We start from the raw sequence: 21332 nt of genomic DNA, 5'->3' as shown, positions 1-21332 counted from the left end.
CATAAGTGCTGACAAATGAGTCACTACAGTAGGCATCCTCACGCTGTGCAGGGGGTTTGCAGGGGGAGGCTGAGCGGTCACAGGAGCACACTGATCGAGACAGGAGGGATCTTGGATGGCAGCTGGACAGACAAGGGGCATACCTACTGCAGACCTTTCCATCTTCTCTCTCACTGGCATGGTGGTTTAGAGCAGGGCTGTGGGGTCAGACAGATCTGGACTCTGCCCCTGCTCTGCTATTTACTAGCTGGACAACCCTGCACATGGTCCTTAACTGCAGGCCTTGGTTTACTTAGCTGTAAAATGGGTACAACTGTACCAGCTTTAGAAACTGTCCCAGTTTCTGGGCACATAGGACATTTTCAGTATGTGTGCATCCCTCCCTCCTCACTCCCGTGGATGCTGAGGGCCAAAGGCCATCCCCAGTAGAAGGTGGCTTACCAAACTTGACGAACAAGACTCCAGTGGTAGAAACTACTTTCTTGCCATTTGTTGCCACGCACTGGAAGTAGCCTGTGTCTGTGGTGTCAAGGTTCCTAATCCGCAGCCTGGAGCCATAGTTGGTTGCCCGAAAGGAGATCCTCCGGGGCTCCTGAACCACAGGTGCGTCATTTTTGAACCAGCGGATGGTGGGAGATGGATTCCCAGAGACTTTGCAGTGCAGCTCAGCTGTCTGCCCCAGGGACGTGGTGATGTTATTCATCGGTTCATCGAGGGTCAGGTAAGAATCTGTGAGCACAGGTGAAGGAGGCAGGTGAGAGGGGCAGACAGCTAATGAGTACCTTCGAGCAACCCCAATCCACTCCAATGTGCCCCAAGACCACAGAGGGACTGCACAAGAGAGGCAGGGAGGCAGACCAGGCATGAAATTATACATTTACCGAGACCCCGTGACTGCGGAACAATCACCCACAGAGCCTGCTGCTTACAAGGAAACTTGTTACCAACCATCGTTTAAAACCCGAAGTTTTCAAATGACTATATGGTAACCCATGGATAAGTAAATGTACTTTCTAAGCCAAGACAGAATGAGATTTTATGTTTCCAGGTATAAGAAAAATATACAGTCCTTGTTACAGATTCAAACAATACCGTGAAGAAGAAAAAGCTGCAAAATTACCTCAAATCTTTCCACCCCAAAATGACACCATTCTTAACATTCTGGCAAAGCTCCTTCCAGCTTGTCCACTTTTTTTTTTTTTTAAAGATTTTTATTCATTTATTTGACAGAGAGACAGCCAGCGAGAGAGGGAACACAAGCAGGGGGAGTGGGAGAGGAGGAAGCAGGCTCCCAGCGGAGGAGCCCGATGTGGGACTCGATCCCGGAACGCCAGGATCACGCCCCGAGCTGAAGGCAGACACTTAACGACTGCGCTACCCAGATGCCCCCCCAGTTTGTCCACTTTTGATAAGAAAGAAAGCATAGAAGACTGGAAGAGCAGGAGCAACATATTTATATCCACATAGCACAAGATCAGGAAGGATGCTGCAAATCTTCCCGCCAGTGATGATATAAAGGTCATGGAGGCCAGCGTAATGAGGCAATGAATAGTTCTATAATGTTACTCATATTAACCATTAATATGTTACAGTAAATAATTCTATATATTCAACTTTTAATTGAGATATAATTTACATTTTAGGAAATGTACCCATCGTAAGTTATATAGTTCCATAAGTGTTGACAAATGCATATATCCATGTAACCAATGCTCCTACCAAGATAGAGAGCATCCTCAATGTCCCCAAAAGTACCCTAAGATCCTCTGTAGTCAATCCTTGCTTCCACCTGCACCCCCATCTCCATTCTAGGCAACTGCAGTTCTGATTTCTATCATCATAGATTAATTTTGTCTGTTCTAGAATTGCACATAAATGGAATCATACTGTATGTACATTTTGCCTTTGGCTTTTTAAGGGATTTCTTTATTTTAATAATGAAATACATTTTACTTAAGTTTATTCTTCAATAATATATTTTAAATCTCATATTGATATTAGTTGCAGAATCCAGTTACAGAGAAAATAATTTACTATTTAAAAAATTAAGTTCAATATATTTTTTTAAAAACTGGTCTGTTGTTCGTGTATAAGGAGTTTTCTTTGTGTCATTTGCCCTGACCACCCATGCTCTGGTAGATCTCCCCTGCCATGCCCTCCCGTTGCCTTCTGTCCTTCCCTGACCCCCAACCTGGGATGGCTTGTTAAGCAGCTGTCCTCTCTGCAGGACTATATGCCCATAAGGGCAGGCATCTAGAATGTTTTGGTCATCATTGTATCTTTAGTGTATCCTACCATCTAGCAGCATTGTACAATAGAACTTTCTGTAATGATGGAAATGTTCTATAATCTGCATTGTCTAAATTGCAGCCACCAGCTACAGGTGAGCTACTGAGCACATGATATGTAACTAGAGCAACTGAAGAACTGAATTTTTAAATTTTAAATTTTAACAGCCACATGTGGCTAATAGCTACCGTACGGTAGAGCATAGGCAGAGCATAGTAAATTTGTTGAATTTAATGGAACTTTGTTGAAAAATAACCTTTTTTGGGGAGATATCTAAGTGGCTAATTTAAGCACCCAAATTCCTATAAAATGCGTTCATAAATGCCAGAAATAAATAATTCATTATGTACCTTAATTTTCCACAAAAAGACTGGGGAGAAATGTCAAAGTCTGGGCAGCCCCATAGGAGAATGTCACACGTGAATGACATTTACCTTATTTGAGTGGTAGAAAACAGATTAAGTATGACTATCACTCACTGTGTTACTATAATGACACTTTTCATCCCACTTAAACCAATGAATAATTATCTTTCACAATGCAATCATGAGTGCATAAATTATTTTGCAAATGTCTTGCTTCTTTCCATTTATATTCTGATCTTCATCTCTGAACTTGTTTCTATAATCTATATACATATATACTCAATCTATGAATGTTTTTGCTCATAGATAGAAGCACATGTGTTCCTAATTCATTTGAGGTGTGCCCACAGAGTAGAGACACTAACGAACAGGTGGCTTGATGGAGCTGCCATCATGGCCTCACAGTCCCGTCTCCTACCCAGAGAACGGCTAACTATGTATCCTCAGTAGAAAAGAAGCAAAGAAATAGCAATGCCAATATAAGCATAGTGATTAATACTCCATTGGGTAGGTTCTGGAGCTAAACTAACTGGGTTTGAATCCCGGGTCAGCCCTCAATTCTGAGTGACCCTAGGCAAGTTTCTTAACCTCTGGGTACCTCAGTTTAACTGAAAAATAGAAATAACAAATAGGACGCTACCAGGCAAAACTGTTAGAGGATTAAAATTAAATTGGATGACACATGGGAGGCACTTAAACTAGTATTGGGCAAAAAAGTAAACACTCAAAATGTTAATCAATGTTACTGCAATTCTTTTATAATAATAACAATTTTTGTATATTTCAGGTTACCAGTCTCACGTTCTCCTCTAACAATCTGGTAAAGTAGGAAAGGTGCATTAATTATCACAATGAGGAAATCGCATCTCAGATGTGCACTGACCAGGCCCATGGTCTCTCAGGGATCCCACTGCACATTGCGCCCAAAGCCTCCAGCACCAGCAGCCTTCAGTTCTCAGGCTCAGCCAAGCACAAAGTCCAGGTGAGCCAATAGGCCAATACAGTAGTGTGCACAGATAGACTAGTTAGAATCCTACAATATGCCAGGGGCTTTACTACAGTACTCACTCGCTCAATAACCCCACAAGGCAGGAACTGTTATCACTGCTTTACAACGAGGAGACCTACGATCAGAGAAGTTAAGTGACTTGTCCAAGGCCACATGGCTGAACTGAGGTCTAATCCAGATCTTTTGGGACTCCAAAACCTAGCTCTTTCCATTCTGCCAGACTGCTTGGGCAACTAGAGCCCCATTGAGGGGTGGAGACAGAATCTGAGTTTCTTCCCTAAAAAAAGAGCAAGCTGGGGACATACACCCACTTCCCACAGGGCTGTGATCTGCCCCTAACTCGTCACAATTGTCTAGCTAATGGGTCTAAGCTTTAGCTGGTGTTCTAGTTTCCCTCCAGAAGCCAGGTAACTCACCTGACCTGATATATTGGGATTCCAATTCCTCTGCCTATCCCTTGGCAGGCCCTTCTCCTTTTTAAAAAAAATTTTTTAAAGATTTATTTATTTATGTGAGAGAGATGGGGGAGAGGGCTAAAGGAAGAGGGAGAGAGTCTCAAGCAGACTCCCCACTGACTGCAGAGCCTAAAGCCCAACGTGGGGCTCAATTCCACGGCCCTGAGATCATGACCTGAGCTGAAAACAAGAGTCAGACGCTCAATGGACTGAGCCACCCAGGCGTCCCCTACCTTCTTTCAATATTGAAGCTAACCAACACCAAGCCTCACTCCCAGAGACCAGGATGACAGCTGCCGGGTGCATGACTCAGGGGTTAACATCACCTGCTGAGCTTTAGTCAAAAACCAAAGTCACTTCTACTTCTTCTCTTTAGTTCTCTCCAACAGGTGGTTGCAGCCAAAGTCCAGAAAGCTCTGTGGCCAAGTGCACATACATATCACCTAAAAGGGTGAGCTGGCATTTAAACAATTTCTTTGACTCCCAACTCCAGTGACTTTGCATGATACCATAATCATAGGCATACAGAGCTTCAAGTTTTTTCTTCTAAGAACATAAATTAGCCAAGAACCAGAGAGTTCTATAACGTGGGGGTAGTTTTTCAATTACCTTCTGAAGATGTATTCAGATTGATTGAAAACAAATTAGTAAGGGCTGATCTAACATACAAAATCAACCCTCACAGACTCTGGCGCCAGAATGCCTGAATTCATGCCCTGGTTCTGCTCCTTATCAGCGGTGTGAGCTTGAGTCTCAGTTTTGTTATCTGTGAGATGAGTATACTGGTTGTATCCTCCTCATAGGGCTATTTCAAGGACGAAATGAATTAACACATGGCAAGTGCTTGGAATAGGCTCTGGAACAGAGCAAGTAGCATGTGAATTTCTGTTATTTCATTAGCGTATTCTTTTCTTTTTTCTCTTTCTTTCTTTCTTTCTTTCTTTCTTTCTCCCTTTTTTTTTTTTTTAAGTATATGTGCCCTTTGCATTAGCCAATTGATGGCCAATGTTTTGGGTTTTTTTTTTTTTTAAATATTTTATTTATTTATTTGAGAGAGAGTGGGCATACACACAGAGGGAGAGGGAGAGGGAGAAGCAGGCTTCCCAAAGAGCAGGGAGCCTGATGTGGGACTTGATCCCAGGATCTTGGGCTCATAACTTGAGCCAAAGTCAGACGCTTAACCAACTGAGTCACCCAGGCACCCCTTTTTCTTTTTCTCACAAATATCTTATTCCTAAAAGTAGGGAATGATTGTTCATCCAGCTGATTGGTTTCCAGACAAAGTCCAGTCTTGATTTTACAGAAAAGAACACCTGAGGGGTGAAGTCACCTGCCTGAGATCACATAACTGATACACTGCAGGCAAGAGTTGGTTAACTTGTCCACGAAGCTACATAATACCCACCTAATAACAAAAATGAGAACTACGGGGTATCTTGAAATCGGTGTAGTAGCTGGCCCAAGCAGTATATGTCCAGAGAGAACAAAGGAAATGTAAACAAATCTTTGTGTTTACTGAGCAAAGGAGCCCTGCCACAAACACAGGGAATTTGGTTCTAACTTTTTACCAATAAAGAATAATGTGCAAATTTGTTTGCCATCTGTAGCGGCTCACTTCGAACAAGCAAATGGCCTGGTCCTCAGTTTGGCAAAGACTAGAAGCATCAGAACAACATTTGGCCTAAACAACATGAAAGCATTTTGTGACTGGAATAAAATAAAATAAAAACGCATGTCTGCATCATTACTATCAGTCTTGTTGTTAACAAGCCCCTGGCTACAATCCATTCTCTTCCCAGAACCAGCTGGATCCTTCTGTAGCAGCCTCATGAGCCACATTGGGGGATCAATTCTCTTCCCTACTCCTAGAGCTTGGTGTGGCCACTGCGGGTTCTGAGCCAGTGGTCATTCCCTTCAGGGAACACCTGGGTATCTCTGTGAAGAAGCCCAGTGCAGAGGACACCTGCCAAGTGGGCCTGACAGCAGCTGGGCCACTAGCTAGCTGCCTGTGTCCACCATTTCACCTCCAGACTCTGGCTTCATGCTCTGTTCCACGGGCCTGTGCGGGCTGCTCCTCCTGACCGGTTTACATTTCCATATGGTGTAGCCGAAGCCCTGGATGGCAGACAGCAGGTACCAATGGGGCCTGATGCCACACAAAGCTACGGGGCTTCTACATTTATACCTGGCTACTTGTATTTTCTTTCAGTGGCTTGATTCAATACCTCTGACAATGTGTGCTGGAGCCGTGGAAGCTTTCTCATCCTTCTTTCCCTTCTTCTTTAGGCCACAAATGCTGGCAGGCTGGCCAGTAGCAGGTGGGGTATAATGTGGCTTCAGAGAGAAAAATATTCTAATTCTGCTGACTCTACCCTCTAGCTCCTGTGTTGCTGTGTCTCCCGGGGTGGTACTGGTAATAACGGTGATAATGATAAAAACATCTACGATGATGATACAATAATAACAGTGATAACAGTTAACACATAAAGGGTAGTTATTATTATAGCAGGTGTTGTTACAAACTGTTATGATTATCCTCATCTTACACATCAGAAATCTAATGCACAGAGAGGGTAACGAGGCTGAGATCCCACAGACAGTGAGTAGAAGTGAATCAAATTACTGATTCGATGCAATTACAATCAAGATCCCAGCAAGTTATTTTGTGGATATTGACAAACTTGTTCTAAAGTTTACACGCACAGGCAAAAGTTCCAGAACAGCCAAAATAATATTGAAGGAGAAGATCAAAGTTGGAGGACTGATACTACCCAATTCTTTTTTTTAATTATGATATATTAGTGATACTACCCAATTCTTGATATAAAGCTACAGTAATCAAGACAGTGTGGTATTGGTGAAAGCATGGATGAACAGATCAATGAAACAGAACAGACAGCCCAGAAATAGACCCACCTAAATACAGTCAACTGATCTTTGACAAAAAAGCACAGGCAATACAAAGTAACAAAGAAAATCTTTTCAACAAATGGTGTTGGAACAACTGTACATCCACGTGCAAAAAAGTGAATCTGGATGCAGATCTTATACCTTTCACAAAAATTAACTCAAAATGGATCACAGACCTAAATGTAAAATGCCAAATTATAAAACTCCTGGAAGATAACAGGAGAAAGTCTAGATGATTTTGAATATGATAATGACTTTTTAATTTTTTTTTAAAGATTTCATTTATTTATTTGAGAGAGAGAGAGAAAGAAAGAGCGAGCGAGCACGAGTGGGGAGGGGTGTAAGGGCAGGCAGACTCCCAGCTGAGAGATCACAGGACCCCGGGATTGTGACCTGAGCAGAAGTCAGACACTTGACCAACTGAGCCACCCAGGCGCCCCACAATAATGACTTTTTAGATACTACCGGGAAGACACGATCCTTGAAAGAAGTAATTGACAAGCTGAAATTCATTAAAGTTAAAAAAAACTTCTGCTCTGCCGAAGACAATGTCAAGAGAATGAGAAGACAAGCCGCGAACTGGGAGAAAATATTTGCGAAAGAAACGTCTGATAAAGGAATGTTGTCCAAAATATACAAAGAACTCTTAAAATTCGATGAGAAAACAAAAACCTGATTAAAAAACAGTCCAAGACCTTAACAGATACCTCATCAAAGATACAAAAATGGCAAATAAGCATATGAAAAAATACTCCACGTCAGATAAATGCAAATTAAAACAACAAGATACTGCTATATACTTATGAGAATGACCAAAATCCAGAACACTGACAACACCAAATGCCGGTGAGAAAACGGAGCAATAGGAAATCTCATTCATTGCTGGTGGGAAGGCAAAATGGTACAGTCACTTTGGAAGACAGTTTGGCAGCTTCTCACAAAACTAAACATATTCTTACCATATGATCCAGTAATCTCACTCCTTGGTATTAACCCAAAGGAGCTGAAAACTTATGTTCACACAAAACCCTGCATACGGATGTTTGTAGATTTATTCCTAACTGACAGAGCCTTGAGGAAACCGAGATGTCTCTCAGTAGGTGGATAAAGTGTAGTACATCTAGGCACCGGAATATTATTCAGCACTAAAAGAAAATGAGCTTTCAAGCCATGAAAAGACATGAGGGACACTTAACTTCATTTTATTAAGTGAAAAAAGCCAAACTGAAAAAGCTACATACTGTATAATTTCAACTATATGACACTTTGGAAAAGGTAAAACTATGGAGACAGTAAAAAGATCAGTGGTTGCCAAGGGTTGGGGGGCGAGAAGGGGATGAATGAATAGGGGAACACAGAATATTGTTAGGGCACTCTAAATGGTGGACACGTGTCATTACACATTTGGCTAAACCAACAGAATGTGCAACACCAAGAGTGAACTGTACTGTAAGCTATGGACTTTGGGTGATTTTGATGTGTTCATCAATCGTAAGACACACCACTCTCATGTGGGATACTGATAATGGGGGAGGCTGTGCATGTGAGGCAACAGGGGGTATATAGAAAATCTCTGTATCTTACATTTTGCTGTGAACCTAAAAGTGCTCTAAAAAAATAGTCTTTAAAAAAAATTAGATGTTCTAATTTTTCATTCCAGTATAGAAGTTTTCAAACTCTCTGGTTTCAAGACCCCTAAGACTCTAAAATATAGAGGACCGGATGCCTGGGTTGCTCAGTTGGTTAAGTGTCTGCCTTCAGCTCAGGTCATGATTCCAGGGTCCTGAGATCAAGCCCCGCATCAGGCTCCTTGCTCAGCGGGGAGTCTGCTTCTCCCTTTGCCTGCCGCTACCCCCGCTTGTGTTCTCTCTCTGACAAATAAAATTTTTTAAAAAATCTTTAAAATATTGAGGACCCCAAAGAGAAAATTTAAAAGCATTTGTGTACTAATTTATTGAAAAATAAAAAAGTAATGTCTTTACTTGTTAATATTAATAATATATTTCAAAGAAAAATAACCATATTTTATATACACACAAAAATAGTGAAAAGGATGGCATTGTTTCATATTGTTGTAAATCTATTTGGCTTAAGAGCAGTCAGCTGGATTCTCCTCTTTCTGCATTCAATCTGTTGAGATATGTTGTTTTGGTTAAAGGATATGGAAAAAAATGTGCCTTTACACAGCTGGAAAAGGGAGGGGTATTTTAATAGCCTCTTCAGATAATTTAGAATATTCTTCTGTGATACTATACTAAAATTTGATAAGTGGTAATTTCTTAAGGGTTAGTCATGATGTGAATATGAAGCCTTATCAGTGAAATTTTCATAATCTGTTACATTAAAATGGCTTGGTTTATCTTGGATTTAAAGATCTTTCACCCACCTACAGTCTTGTAACACCATGCATTGTCCATTTAGAAAACATTGTTCCAAGGAGTTATGTAAATCTTCCAAATGTGAACACATTTAATTACATAATAGAGAAAAATAGTTTTTGTTAATATCACCACCAATCTCATCAGTAAAGACTAGAAAGCTATTGGGGTGCCTGGGTGGCTTAGTTGGTTAAGCGTCTGCCTTCTGCTTAGGTTACAGTCCCAGGGTCCTGGGATCAAGCCCCATGTCTGACTCCTTCCTCAGCAGGGAGTCTGCTTCTCCCTCTCCCTCTGGGCTTCTCCTGGCCCCCTAGCCCTGCCCCTCTGCTCTTGTTCTCTCTTTCTCTCTTCTCAAAAGACTGGAAATCTGTCAAGCTCATGGTGGTGGCTAAAAGTTTATAAAATTTTAATTTTTGCTTAGAAGCTCAAATTTTATTATTGGCTAATACCGTCTCCTGTTTATTTGAAGTAGCAGACTCATTTTGTTCATTTCCAAGAATATTCAAAAATAACTAACCATAGTTTGACAGTCAATCATTCTTTTTCTTTCTTTCTTTTTTCTTTCTTTCTTTCTTTCTTTCTTTCTTTCTTTCTTTCTTTCTTTCTTTCTGTTTAGTACAGTTGAAACACACTGTTAAACAAGTTTCAGGTGTACAACATAGTGATTCAACTTCTCTATAGGTTATGCTGTGCTCACAAGTCCAGGTACTGTCTGTTACCACACAACACGATTACAATACCACTGACGATGTTCCCTCTGCTGTACCGTTTCTTCTTGTGACTTATTCCTTCCCTACCTGGAAGCCTGTATCTCTCTCTTCCCTCCACCCATTTTGCACCCCACCCCCTGGCAACCAACAGTTTGTTCCCTGTATTTATAGGTCTGATTCTGCTTTTTCTTTCTTTATTCATTTGTTTTATTAGAGTCCACGTATGAGTGAAGTCATATGGTATTTGTCTTTCTCAGTCTATTGTTTTTTTCAAGTAAAAAAGGGGCTAGTTCACGTCACAATGCAAATGCTTTTCTTTGTGACAACTCTAGGACTTCAGCAGCCAGCACTCCTGCGTATTTCCCATTTTGCCGTATGGGATATTAAAGACGTGTACTCGTGGGTCAAGATTTAATTAAGTAAATATCTTTCACTGCTTCATCAAAGACATTCTTAAGTACAACTGGCTTTCTTTTTTTTTTTTTTTTTAAACCACAAGTGCATGCTGGTGGAGATGACAAGGACTTCTAGCAGAGTTTGATATAGTTTGCTACCCATTGTCTTGATTTAGGCTAGGGCCCCAGCAGTGTTACCTAACCATTGCTTTTGTATAATCAAGATGGGTAAACCACAGTTTGGAGGACTTAAAGACTATCCCAGCCAAAAAAAGGCAAAGCCAGGATTTGGACTCCGAGCTCAGTGCTCTTTTTGTCACACCCCACAGGTGCCCTTTACCACCCGTCTGGGCCCTGGACTGGTGTAAAGCTCTCAGAACGAAATAGTTTAGCTTGGGCCCTGTGCACCATAAGCCAGAGAAAGGCCTGGATGGCCTGTTTCCCATTTCTGAATAAGCAGCCTGGGATTTGGGGGCAACTCTAAGTGACTGTGATAGGCAAATTTTGGGACTCTGAATAAAAAAGGACTTGATATTTTTTATAATATAGGGAAATGAAATACTAGTAATCTTTTAGTGCCACCATTTCCTCCATGACCCATAGAAAGTGGTGCTTATAGCTAGTACTTTTTGAGCATTTATATGGTGCCAGATAGTATCCTAAGTACCTCGTACACATTAACTTATTAATCTTGAAAACAATCCCATGAGTTAGACCCTCTTATTACTCTCATTTTAGAGATAAGGAAATGAGACACAGAGAGGTTAAGTATTTGCCCAAAGTCACACAGCTACAAAGTGGAAGAGCCAGGACTCAGACCCAGACCTTTGGACACAGGAGACCATACTATTAGCCAAGGTACCATTCGTGATGAATCCAGACTGTGGTCTTTCATTGTCCCCCACGCCCCCTAACTAGGACTCCAGAATATTCTTGCCCTTTTTATGAGTCCGTCCAGCATGTGACAATACCACCGGTACCGAGAACAACGAAATCACTCCTAGTTACGTATGACGTAACTGGAAGTCACCACTGAGAATGAGCTTTTTAAATACAGTACACGCATCGTTCATACTGACGCTTAATCAACCTAAAAAGTGAACTGCGAGAAAAAAGAAGTTAGTTTATGAGCTTTCTGGGAATTGAGGCCCTATTTCCTCCTTTTTTCCTTTTTGTATTCCCCTTAGCACTCCATGTGTTATTTTGAACTTCGTAGGCATTTAATAAAGGCTAGTTGATTAAGTAAATGGAAGGCTCAAGTGTATTTAGGGCAAATGAGCTTCGGAGACACCCCATTTATTACTTACCCATTTGACAAGACGTCACATCCACAAATCCTTCCCAACATTTATTGCTTAATTTTCAAAGTGCCCTCCCACTCTCCTCAGGGAGGGAGGTGGGGCCAAGAGTTATATTCTCATTTTGACAGGTGAGGGAAACTGAGATATAAAGAGTTTAATGGTCCTTTGCCATGGCAACCCAGCCAGTCAGCCGGGGAGCCAGTCACCATTAGGCTTCAGGGCCTCCGTCTTGGTATCAAAGAGGCACATGCCAAAATCCTAGTCTCCTACAGGACCGATCCTTCTCAGAAGAGGGAGGAGGCTCCTGACATGAAATAAAATGCTTAGCTAAACATAAAGGAAGGCTGCCAAACACAGTTAGGTCATCGCATTTGACTTTGAGAGAACATTCTGTTCACGCTATCAACCTGCATTCACTTTCAGCACACTTCACCATAAATACTTCTGACTCACTATCTCGGGAAATATTTTTTATCTTAATAAACTCAATGCAAAACATAATCTAAATCGGCTTGCACATTCTTGAGTTGGAGCCACAAGCTGCATTTAATAAAAGTCAGTGGAAATAGCAGGGGACTTCTGAATAACCGCAGTTCGTTATCTGACGTGGGGCTGCTGGGAAGTCTCGAACGCACGGGGAGCAGGAGGTCGGTACGTTGAAGGTATGGAGAGGGCTCGAGACCACTGGATGACCCCACTCGCTGGAGCTTAGCTCCCACTGGAGGCACTATTTATAATAATGGGCTGAGGCGCGGTAATTAAGAACACGGATCTGGAGTTGGATGCTTTGGCTAAATATCCGAGTCCCACCTCTCACCTGCCGGTACTTAACATCTCCAAGCCTCAGTTTACTCAACTGTACAATGGGGCCAATAATTGTACTTAGCCACAAATGTTGTCATGGGGGTCACATGAGATCATCAATTTCGGGAGCTATAATTAGCTAGAGCCAGAGAGTCTCAACCCTCATGAACATCACTATCACTTGCGGAATAACAAACAAAACCAACACTGATGCCTAGGTCTCACCCCTGCAGATTCTAATGTAATTGATCCTGTGTAGAGTCCAAGTATCAGCATTTTTTTAGGCGCTCCCCCAAAAGATTCTCTGGAGCGATAGACAGGAAAACACGTGGTTGCGATGATTATAACCCTCACTTTCTGGCCACTGAGTCTTGCCTGGCTTCCTGCTAAGCCCAGTTTTTACTGCTCAAAAATCTCCAGGATTCTCCACTACAATCCCTATCGTTCAGAAGAAACCAAGGCAGAGACATTAAGGTACAGAGACACCTCCACGAAGATAAATATTCCTTGGCCAAGCAAAGATACCACAGAGCAGGAGATGTGATGGTAAAAGTCAAAAGAAAGGAAGAGCTGTGCGGGGCTGGGGCTGGGCCTACCACTTACAATTTCCTGAGAGCTCAAGTACTTAGGCATCAAGCTGAGCTTGGGGTAATGACCTCTGGGTAACAAGAGGGGTTGGAAGAGTATCCCTGGATCAAAGACAACAAAGAGCCAAATGTGTGGCTCTTTTTGGGGAGCAAACGCATATATATAAGAAATGGTTCTGCAAATGTTTTTAGAGCAAAAACCCCTGTAAATCTGGACTAATGGGGACAAGCAGCCGCCCTTATCGGCCTTTCTTTAGGAAGCACAGTAAATACACAGCAACTCAAAGGAGTTTAAGAAAACTTTGCTACCTAGAGGCTCGATTTAATGAATAGGTCGTTTTTTACAAGTAGGCCAACTGTATTTAAATGGCCTCTTAAAAGCTCAGGGAAACTACTTTTTCCTCTTAAGTAGCTAAGATCTACATGGGATGAGAATGGCTGGCCTCCAGCATTTCGATCGCTTTCTGCCCCAGCTATAATTAACAAAGGTGGAAGGAAAAAGGAACAAACTTGTTGAGCACTGATTCTATCAGGCACTTTCTACCTGTTATTGCATTTTATTCTTTCCAGAACCCTGTGGTACATATAGGTTTTTGTTAGCCAATTTTAACCAAGGCTAACAGAGGTGTCAGCATAGCTAGGCCCAGCATGGCTGGGACTGAATCCAGTTCTGACACCTTCCCCGCCTCCACTCCCAGCTTGTCCCCTCTCAACCTGCTGTTTTATACCCCACTGTCATTAAGAACTTCTTCCACTATCAACTCACCTGAATCCATCTGGATAACACCTCCTTGTCACACCAAAGATGCCATGATCTCTATGTACTCTTACTTTTTCTCCAGGAGCCAGGCGTCTAATGGGATCACTGGCAACTGCCAACAAGGTTACTCTAGTGACTTCTTTTCTAGTTTCAAACTTTTTTGGACTTCTGTGACTTATTTAAGTATCCAATTTATTTTACTACAATTTTCAACCATTTTTATTATGTGGGGGTTATTATTATTTATTATCTGGGGGTTATCATTTTATTCATATTTGTCATGTGTATGTGTCGTTTAAGTTTAGAAATAGTAAGAATACTTTAAAATGATGAGCAGAAGCACACTTAACCATCAGACAGTAACTTGACTTGGATACAATCAATCCCATCCTGCTGACATTCACAAGGACACAAGGTTCTGGTTTGAGAACTGGTCCTTCCATTTTAGAGAAATATTCCCAATCCTGTTTCTGACCCTCCTGGTCTTCATCAATCCTAACTATGAAGTAGCGATTATTTTAACTATATCCCCATCTTCAGCTGAATGCTAGGGTGATAAGTAAATTCTCGGGCCTAAGAATTCTTGAGATATAAGGTACATCTAATTCCCAGCCATCCCCAGCAGCTTTTCCCCAGCCCTGCAAAACCAAACCAAACAATACCAGCAAAACCATCAGTGATTACCTTGCTTCACTAGAACTTAGAAAAGTTCTAACTTGAAAACAACAAAAGAGGTAAAGCTTTTGACTCTCAGGCTTGGGCCCTGCATGCCATACTGCAACCCAAAAACTGCATTCTTGCCCCTGTATGGGTGGGTTATGAGCCTTTGTAAAATGCTGACAGACCTTAACTATAGCAGGACAGGATGAGTGGGCTTGCATAATGAACTTTTAAATTAGCAGCGATAGTATCTAGAAGGCCAAGCCTGAGATAAGTCTCTGTTTTGGGCTGTGGGCCAACGCAAACAGAGCACTTCGTAAGTCATCTCTGCGATTTCAATACCGTGAATACGAACGATGCCTCAGCATCGGCACGACGTGTGCTCCTCGCTACAGAAGCCTATAGATGCTTCTGTGTCATGCAAAGGCCACAGTTCGCCTTCAGCCCTTTGGGGAGCCCTTTTCGGGGAGGAACTGAGCCATATTTAGGGCCTTCAAGGACGTAGTCATCGTGTGTTTTTACTACCCTGGCCTGACTCTGCAAGGCAGCGGCTTGTCAGGTCACAATAAATTCTCGAGCATTTGATGGCTCTAAGGGATGCCCAGGTGGCTTTCAAAATAAAAGCTTGCCATTCTGGCCAAGGAATTTCTGTCCCTATAGGAACCACACAGTTATCCCAGCTCAGTTTTCTAGTCACATCTTGATTGAACAGATCCCAAATCCCTTTGTGTGCCAGTCAGCATTCCAACGCGACTCCACTGAGGCCAACATTCCAGTTTCAGGTTTTCCCAGAATATAAACGTCAGGGGACACGAAAGGGCACAAAAACCATTCTTTCCCCTCTTCTCCACTCATTGTGCAAAGTTTGTATTTCAAATTTTGAAAGAATCTGCTGACTTGGCCACATCTCAGATCTGCTGTGAGCAGGGCAGTGCACTGGAGACGACCCTGTCACCTGAATGTTGTTAGGAATGGGGCGATTTTGCTCTCAAATTTTGAACCAAATTCCTCAAAAACTAGACAGTCTCTGCTCCACTGCCTTTTCAACAAAACAGAAAAATATTAAGCAATCTGGAGATGAGAAAGGAAGTGGGTGCTATTTTCTCAGTAGTAAGAGGCAAGAGTCAAAGAAGCAGATGAGGCAGGGAACACTGGGGTTCTCCGCATGCCCTTTTCCCTGGGTATGGCACCTTAAACTCTGCACGGGTTTGCTAGGAACAGATGTGAAAAATGACGAACAAATGAACAAATGGCTTGACATGTTCAAAGATCTCTCATCCTGGTGATGGAATCAGACAGGTAAAGAAACAGTCATACTGGAGTGTGAGCTGAGTATGTTCAGGGTGATAGAGGACCCTAGAAAAGGGGAACCGAACCAGCTTTCTGGGCCAGAGGTGACACGTAGCAATCGGTAGGATGTTTAAAGAGGAGGTGGTATGACGACTGTCTGTCAGGAGCTGCTGAAGATCTTGAAGGGAGGAGGAGGAGATATCCCAGGATCTAATTTGAAAGTACAGGTAAGAGTGAGAGTAAAGCTACGTGTGTGGTCAAGGTGTTGAGGGTTGAAGGAGATTGAGGGGGAAGGCGGTGAGACCAACGTGGGCAGGCCAAGGCTGCCATGCCTTGAGGGCAGACGGGCCAGTCTGTCCCCTGTCCTTTAATCAGGCCTAGTGGGCAAGACCCAGAGCACAGTGGAGGGGCAGAGAAACCCCAAACTTCCCTGTCCTCTTCCTGAAATCTGCAGGCTCTTGGGGGGAAAGGAAGAAATGAGGAGGAAACAGAAGAAAAGTGAGCAAATACTTTAAATACCTGTGGAGGCATTGGGGAGGTACCTGTCCCATCTCTCTTCACAAAATATTGATGGAAAAGAAACCAATAAAAATAATCAGAAAAAGAGGAAATGCAAGGGGAAAAAATGCTATTTTCTATTTAGGAATGGGTGAGCATGTTCACCTATAGAAATCAGGGAAGGCTTGACAGTAATGGGGGGCCATTCTTGAGCTGGGCCTTGGTGGAGAGCAGAGGTTGGGAGCTAGGTTCTCAGATCAGAGAGAGCGAGCCTGGGAGAGCCAGGGGAGTAAGGGCAGAGAGCAGGAGCTGGGCAGCTGTTGGGGAAAGTGGGGACGCACAAGGTGCCATCTTGAGGACCATCCCGACAGGACCCATGTGCCTCTGTTGACACAGGCCGGCCTCCCCATCTTCCTCTCTTCACCGTGTTCCTCAGTGGGGCACGATTGATGGAGGCAGGAAGGCGTGTAACATCCCAGGCTTCTTCCCAATAAATGTCCACTGCATCCCCTAATCATTGTGACAATGAACAATAGCAGCACATATATCCAGCCGCCTTGAGGAGCCCTGAAGCATCTTTCCATCGCAGTCTTAATAACCATCATGTTAACGTAATACCGTTAACATTTGTTTAAAAGACATCATTTCAGGAGAATGTGCTCTTGGGAAGCTCCCAGCCCCTCCCCTGTACCTCCCCAGCTTGGCTATGGTGGGGGTGGGGGTGGGGGTCTCTGCTTTCAGGAAGTAGAAGTGGGGGAGATGGCATTCTGTGCGTATAGGAATGGCTTGAGGAAAAGCTCAAAGGCATGGGTGTCTAGAGTGAGTGGGAGCAACACAGAATAAATCATCCCCATTTGCCTTCTGGGAAGGTTATGGATGAACAAGTAGTAGGCAAGAAGACCAGAAAGAAAGGCTGGGCCAAGAATGAGGAAAGACCTCAGACAGTAATGAAGGATTTTGTACCTCACCTGGCCAGCAATGGGCAGTTTTTATACAATACTAAGCCAAGAAACATGTGCCCGGACCTGGGCTTCAGGAAGTGTGAGCTGATCCAGAAGGCCAGGGCTGGGAGAGCTGGTGAAGAGTGTGATGGAGAGGAGGGGCCAGAGGGGTTCTGATTTTGTATCCCTATTTTTTCCTCCCCCAGTAGGTCTGATCTCAGAAATCCAAGGAAAAGCAGCCGCAGATCTCTGATCATGGATTTCCATCAGAGATCACAATGAAAGGATTTCCCCAATTAGTGAAAATTTAGTTCTCCCTCCTATTTCTTTACTCTTAAAAATAATGCTTCGGTATATATCTTTATGCTTAAATATTTTTTCCCTTTTGTATTATTTCCTTAAGTTACACTTTTAGAAACGTCTCTCTTTCTTGCCAGGGCCCAAATGCGAGTCTTCTGTCTATTCCTCCAGACGGCCCACTACAAAACCCAGCACTTGAGAATTTTATGATCAAATGAGACCCTGACCCTACCTGCTTGCCCATACCAACTCCTTGGCCACAAGTACATGGCTATCAGACACTGTGATTGATTGTGGCCAGGAGTGGCAAAGTCATTGGAAAAGATGTACTGTCAGTGGGGCCAGAAACTAGCAGTTGCCTGAAAACCGTGGCTCCCAACTCAAATGTAAGCTCCATGGGGCCAGAGATAAAGCATTCATTTCCTTTCATATCCCCCTTATGTGAGGAAGTATAAAGCAGAGATGTAGAAACATGTCTGTAAATTCTCGAACACATCTCTCTTCAAACGATGGAGTCTCTGCCCCCTTTCCTTACATTTAGCAGGGCCTCTGTGACTCTCTCAAGGAACAGAATGTTGCAGAAGTGACATATGTGAGGTGAGTTCTGAGGGCAGGTTAGGCAAGGCTATGTAGCTTCTGGTAGTTTCTCTTGGGGCAGTCTCTATGGGAGCCTCTAGCCACCATGTAATGAGTCCAGTTATACCGAGGTCACCATGTGGAAAGAGAGAGAGAGAGAGAGAGATTCTCATAAAGCTCCAGCTGTTCCAGCCCTGTTTGCAAACTTTCAGCCCAGATGTCTACCAGACATGTGAATGAGAAAGCCTTCAAGATAACCTCAGCCCCAGCCACCATCTGACTGCAACCATATGACAGACCCTGAACAAGAACCATCTGGCTGAGCCCAGTCAATTCCCAGAACCATGAGCAGTAATAATAAATGATCGTTGCTTGAAGCCATGAAGTATGGAGTGGTTTGTTACTAGCGATAGATTACTGATACACAGTCCCCATCTGAGACGCTAAGGAATGAAATAAATTCTCCAGAATAGCAGACATTTATTGAAGATGTATCTTGTGACAGGTTCTGTACTAGGAAGTGAAGGTATTGATTCACACACAGTCCCTGCCTTCAAAGGGCTGCCAAAGGAAATAGGCTATGAAAACAGATCATCACCGATATTAGGAAAGACTGCCATAAGAGAGGCACAGAGAATATGTGATGGGAATACATTCTGGGAGAGTTCTAAATGAACTTGCTCTGATGAGGGGATGGCAAAGGTAGGAAATTGCCCTTTAAGGTGGGAAATGAATGAATGAAGTGAAAATATGCATAAAGAATTTATATCCTACCACATAGTCAGTTCGCTGAACATAGAAAGCATGTATTCCAGGACCTGTCATGTATCAGGAGCTTGTTCACCATACGTTTATTGGTTGGTTGGTTGGTTGGTTGGATGGATGGATGGATGGATGGATGGATGGATGGACAGTCAGACAGATATGGATGTCACTAGGGAGACAACCTGGAAAGAGCACTGGCTGGCCTGAGAACCAGAAGGCCAGGGATCAAGTCCTGGTTGTGTGTGAACCTGGGTAAATCACTTCTCATCTACAGTCTTTGATTTCCTCATCTGTCTGATGAGAGGACAGGACTAAGATATCTCTGAGGTTAGTTCCCAGGTCAAACCTTCTAGGGCACCAAAGAGTAAGTATGAACATTCACTTATTTGTTTACTTGGTCATTTCTGTAATCAAATAAGTACATACTGGAGAGAGGGTCAACCTGTCTTTGTTAAGACTCTGACTGAATGTAACAGAAGCTAATTCAAGCTGGCGTAAGAGGGTGAGGAGGAGCGGATGAGGTGGATGAGGACTTCGACCTGGGACTCTGGCAAGGGGTCCAGCCAGGCCTCAAGAGGAACAGGAACCAAGACTGGAAAGCTTCTGGGAACTAGGTCAAGACCCTCCCTCCACCGTCTATCTTTGGCTTTTTCATGAATCTGCTTAAATCTCCACCTTTGCAAACCAGTTTTCTTTGCTTTTCTATACACACAACAGAGGATGATCGATCTCATATTATCTACCTCAAGTTAATCTCATGGCATCACCAGCAACTTCAAACATTGGCTGTCTCTGAGTCACAATTCCAAGTTCCCGGGAAAGTGACTCTGACTGGCCCAACCTGGGTCAAGTGTCCTTCCCCTGGTCCAATCAACTCACCGCAGAGGGGCAGAGTCATATAACACAAACATAGCTGCTGAAGGCCCATCACCAAGGGTCATGGGAGCAGTTACCAGACAACAGGGCGTTCTTGTAAAGTAGGCAGCCTCCCTCAAAGGTGTTTACTATAAAGTCCAAGAAAATGAAATGACCATTGTATGGATTAGTGATAAGAACGAAAATTTTCTAACATAAGCTCCATCTTCATGCGCACTAAAATCCTTTCCAAAGCCACTCTAGAAGCTCTGACAAATTTCAGGGAAAAGAGTTAATTTTCACACTCAACCAGGTCCTAAAACCATTATCATAGCTTTTTAGCATCCTTAGGATGGTCCTCTGCACATTACAACAATGCTCATGGAGAAACCTAACTCTAGGCTGCCAGGGCATGCCAGAGAGCCTTCTTTCTTGCTACTGTATCAAAAGATAGGATTTTAAAAACATAAACAAATGTCTCCACTGAACTCCCATACTAATTATTGAAAGCCATCGAGGATTTGGGTATCACTTTAGAAGCCACTCTCTTTGTGGATGGCCCAGCAAGAGAATCAAGTCAAGCCATTAGGGAGATTTTACTGAAAGGTAAGTGCCTCAAGATTTATGCTATTGGGTAAAGAAAAAGTAGTTAGTTTTGACATTTTGATAATCACTGTAGGGTCTGGTTCTTATTATCCCTATTTTTGCCTTTTAAAATGTATTCTTTTTCTTTCTTTCTTTCTTTCTTTCTTTCTTTCTTTCTTTCTTTCTTTCTTTCTTTCTTTCTTTCTTCTCTTTCTTTTTCGAAAAATTTCAGGAAATTTGGAACAGAAACTTACAATAAAACGTGTCCCCTGACCCTCTGATCTATAAATCTTTCAAATAAACAAAAACACTTAGAGAACCCTGGAAGAAGGCATTTCTTAGTAGTTACCTGATATTAGTTGTCGTACGGGTCATTACCATATGCAATTGATCTTTGGGAAGTGAAGAAGAAGAGTATGAAGTGAACAGGAAAATGAAGAGAATGAGTGCGCGCGCACGCGTGCACGTGTGTGTGTAAGAGAGAGAAACAGAGGCAGAATTCAATAACTCGTTTTAGCTATAAATGCTTTAAAAATCTTACAGATGCCAAAGGATACTCTCTTGCATACTTTTTCTCCAATCATTCCATTTTGCAAGCTACATTATTCACAAATGAGACATTCAAGAAACACCAATTCTGAAATAAAAATGTGCACACTACCAGTGGAAAAGCAAACAAAAGCAGCTAATGTACTGTGGCTAAAAAAATTTTCAAACAAAGTGGCAGTAATTTACTGCCCCTGCTCTTAGCTGGACCCCACGAACATAATCAGAACCCCCAGGACTGATGGGAAAGTGTGATTTACAGTAAGTCTCAGGATAATAAAAGAAAATGGAAAAGCAAATTGCGGATGAACATGAAAGCTGTATTTCTTCCGCTTTCAGCAACTGAATCAAAT

At 42.7% G+C, this 21332-nt stretch overlaps 1 protein-coding gene across 1 annotated transcript in view; it reads right to left on the bottom strand.

Annotated features, from left to right (window-relative positions):
- ROR1 (ROR family WNT receptor 1) overlaps positions 1 to 21332 on the bottom strand; it is a 388801-nt gene that overhangs the window by 126523 nt on the left and 240946 nt on the right. The window contains exon 3 of the mRNA XM_045802165.2: positions 442 to 729. Coding sequence (XP_045658121.2) covers positions 442 to 729 — 288 coding nt within the window. The remainder of the gene's footprint in view (positions 1 to 441; positions 730 to 21332) is intronic.

The sequence above is a fragment of the Ursus americanus genome, chromosome 12 (genome assembly GCF_024610735.1).
Source record: "Ursus americanus isolate L20-20 chromosome 12, mUrsAme1.1.p, whole genome shotgun sequence".
Classification (NCBI taxonomy): domain Eukaryota; kingdom Metazoa; phylum Chordata; class Mammalia; order Carnivora; family Ursidae; genus Ursus; species Ursus americanus.
Note: the sequence above shows the minus strand (reverse complement) of the source record. Positions and strands in the feature narration are given on the sequence as shown.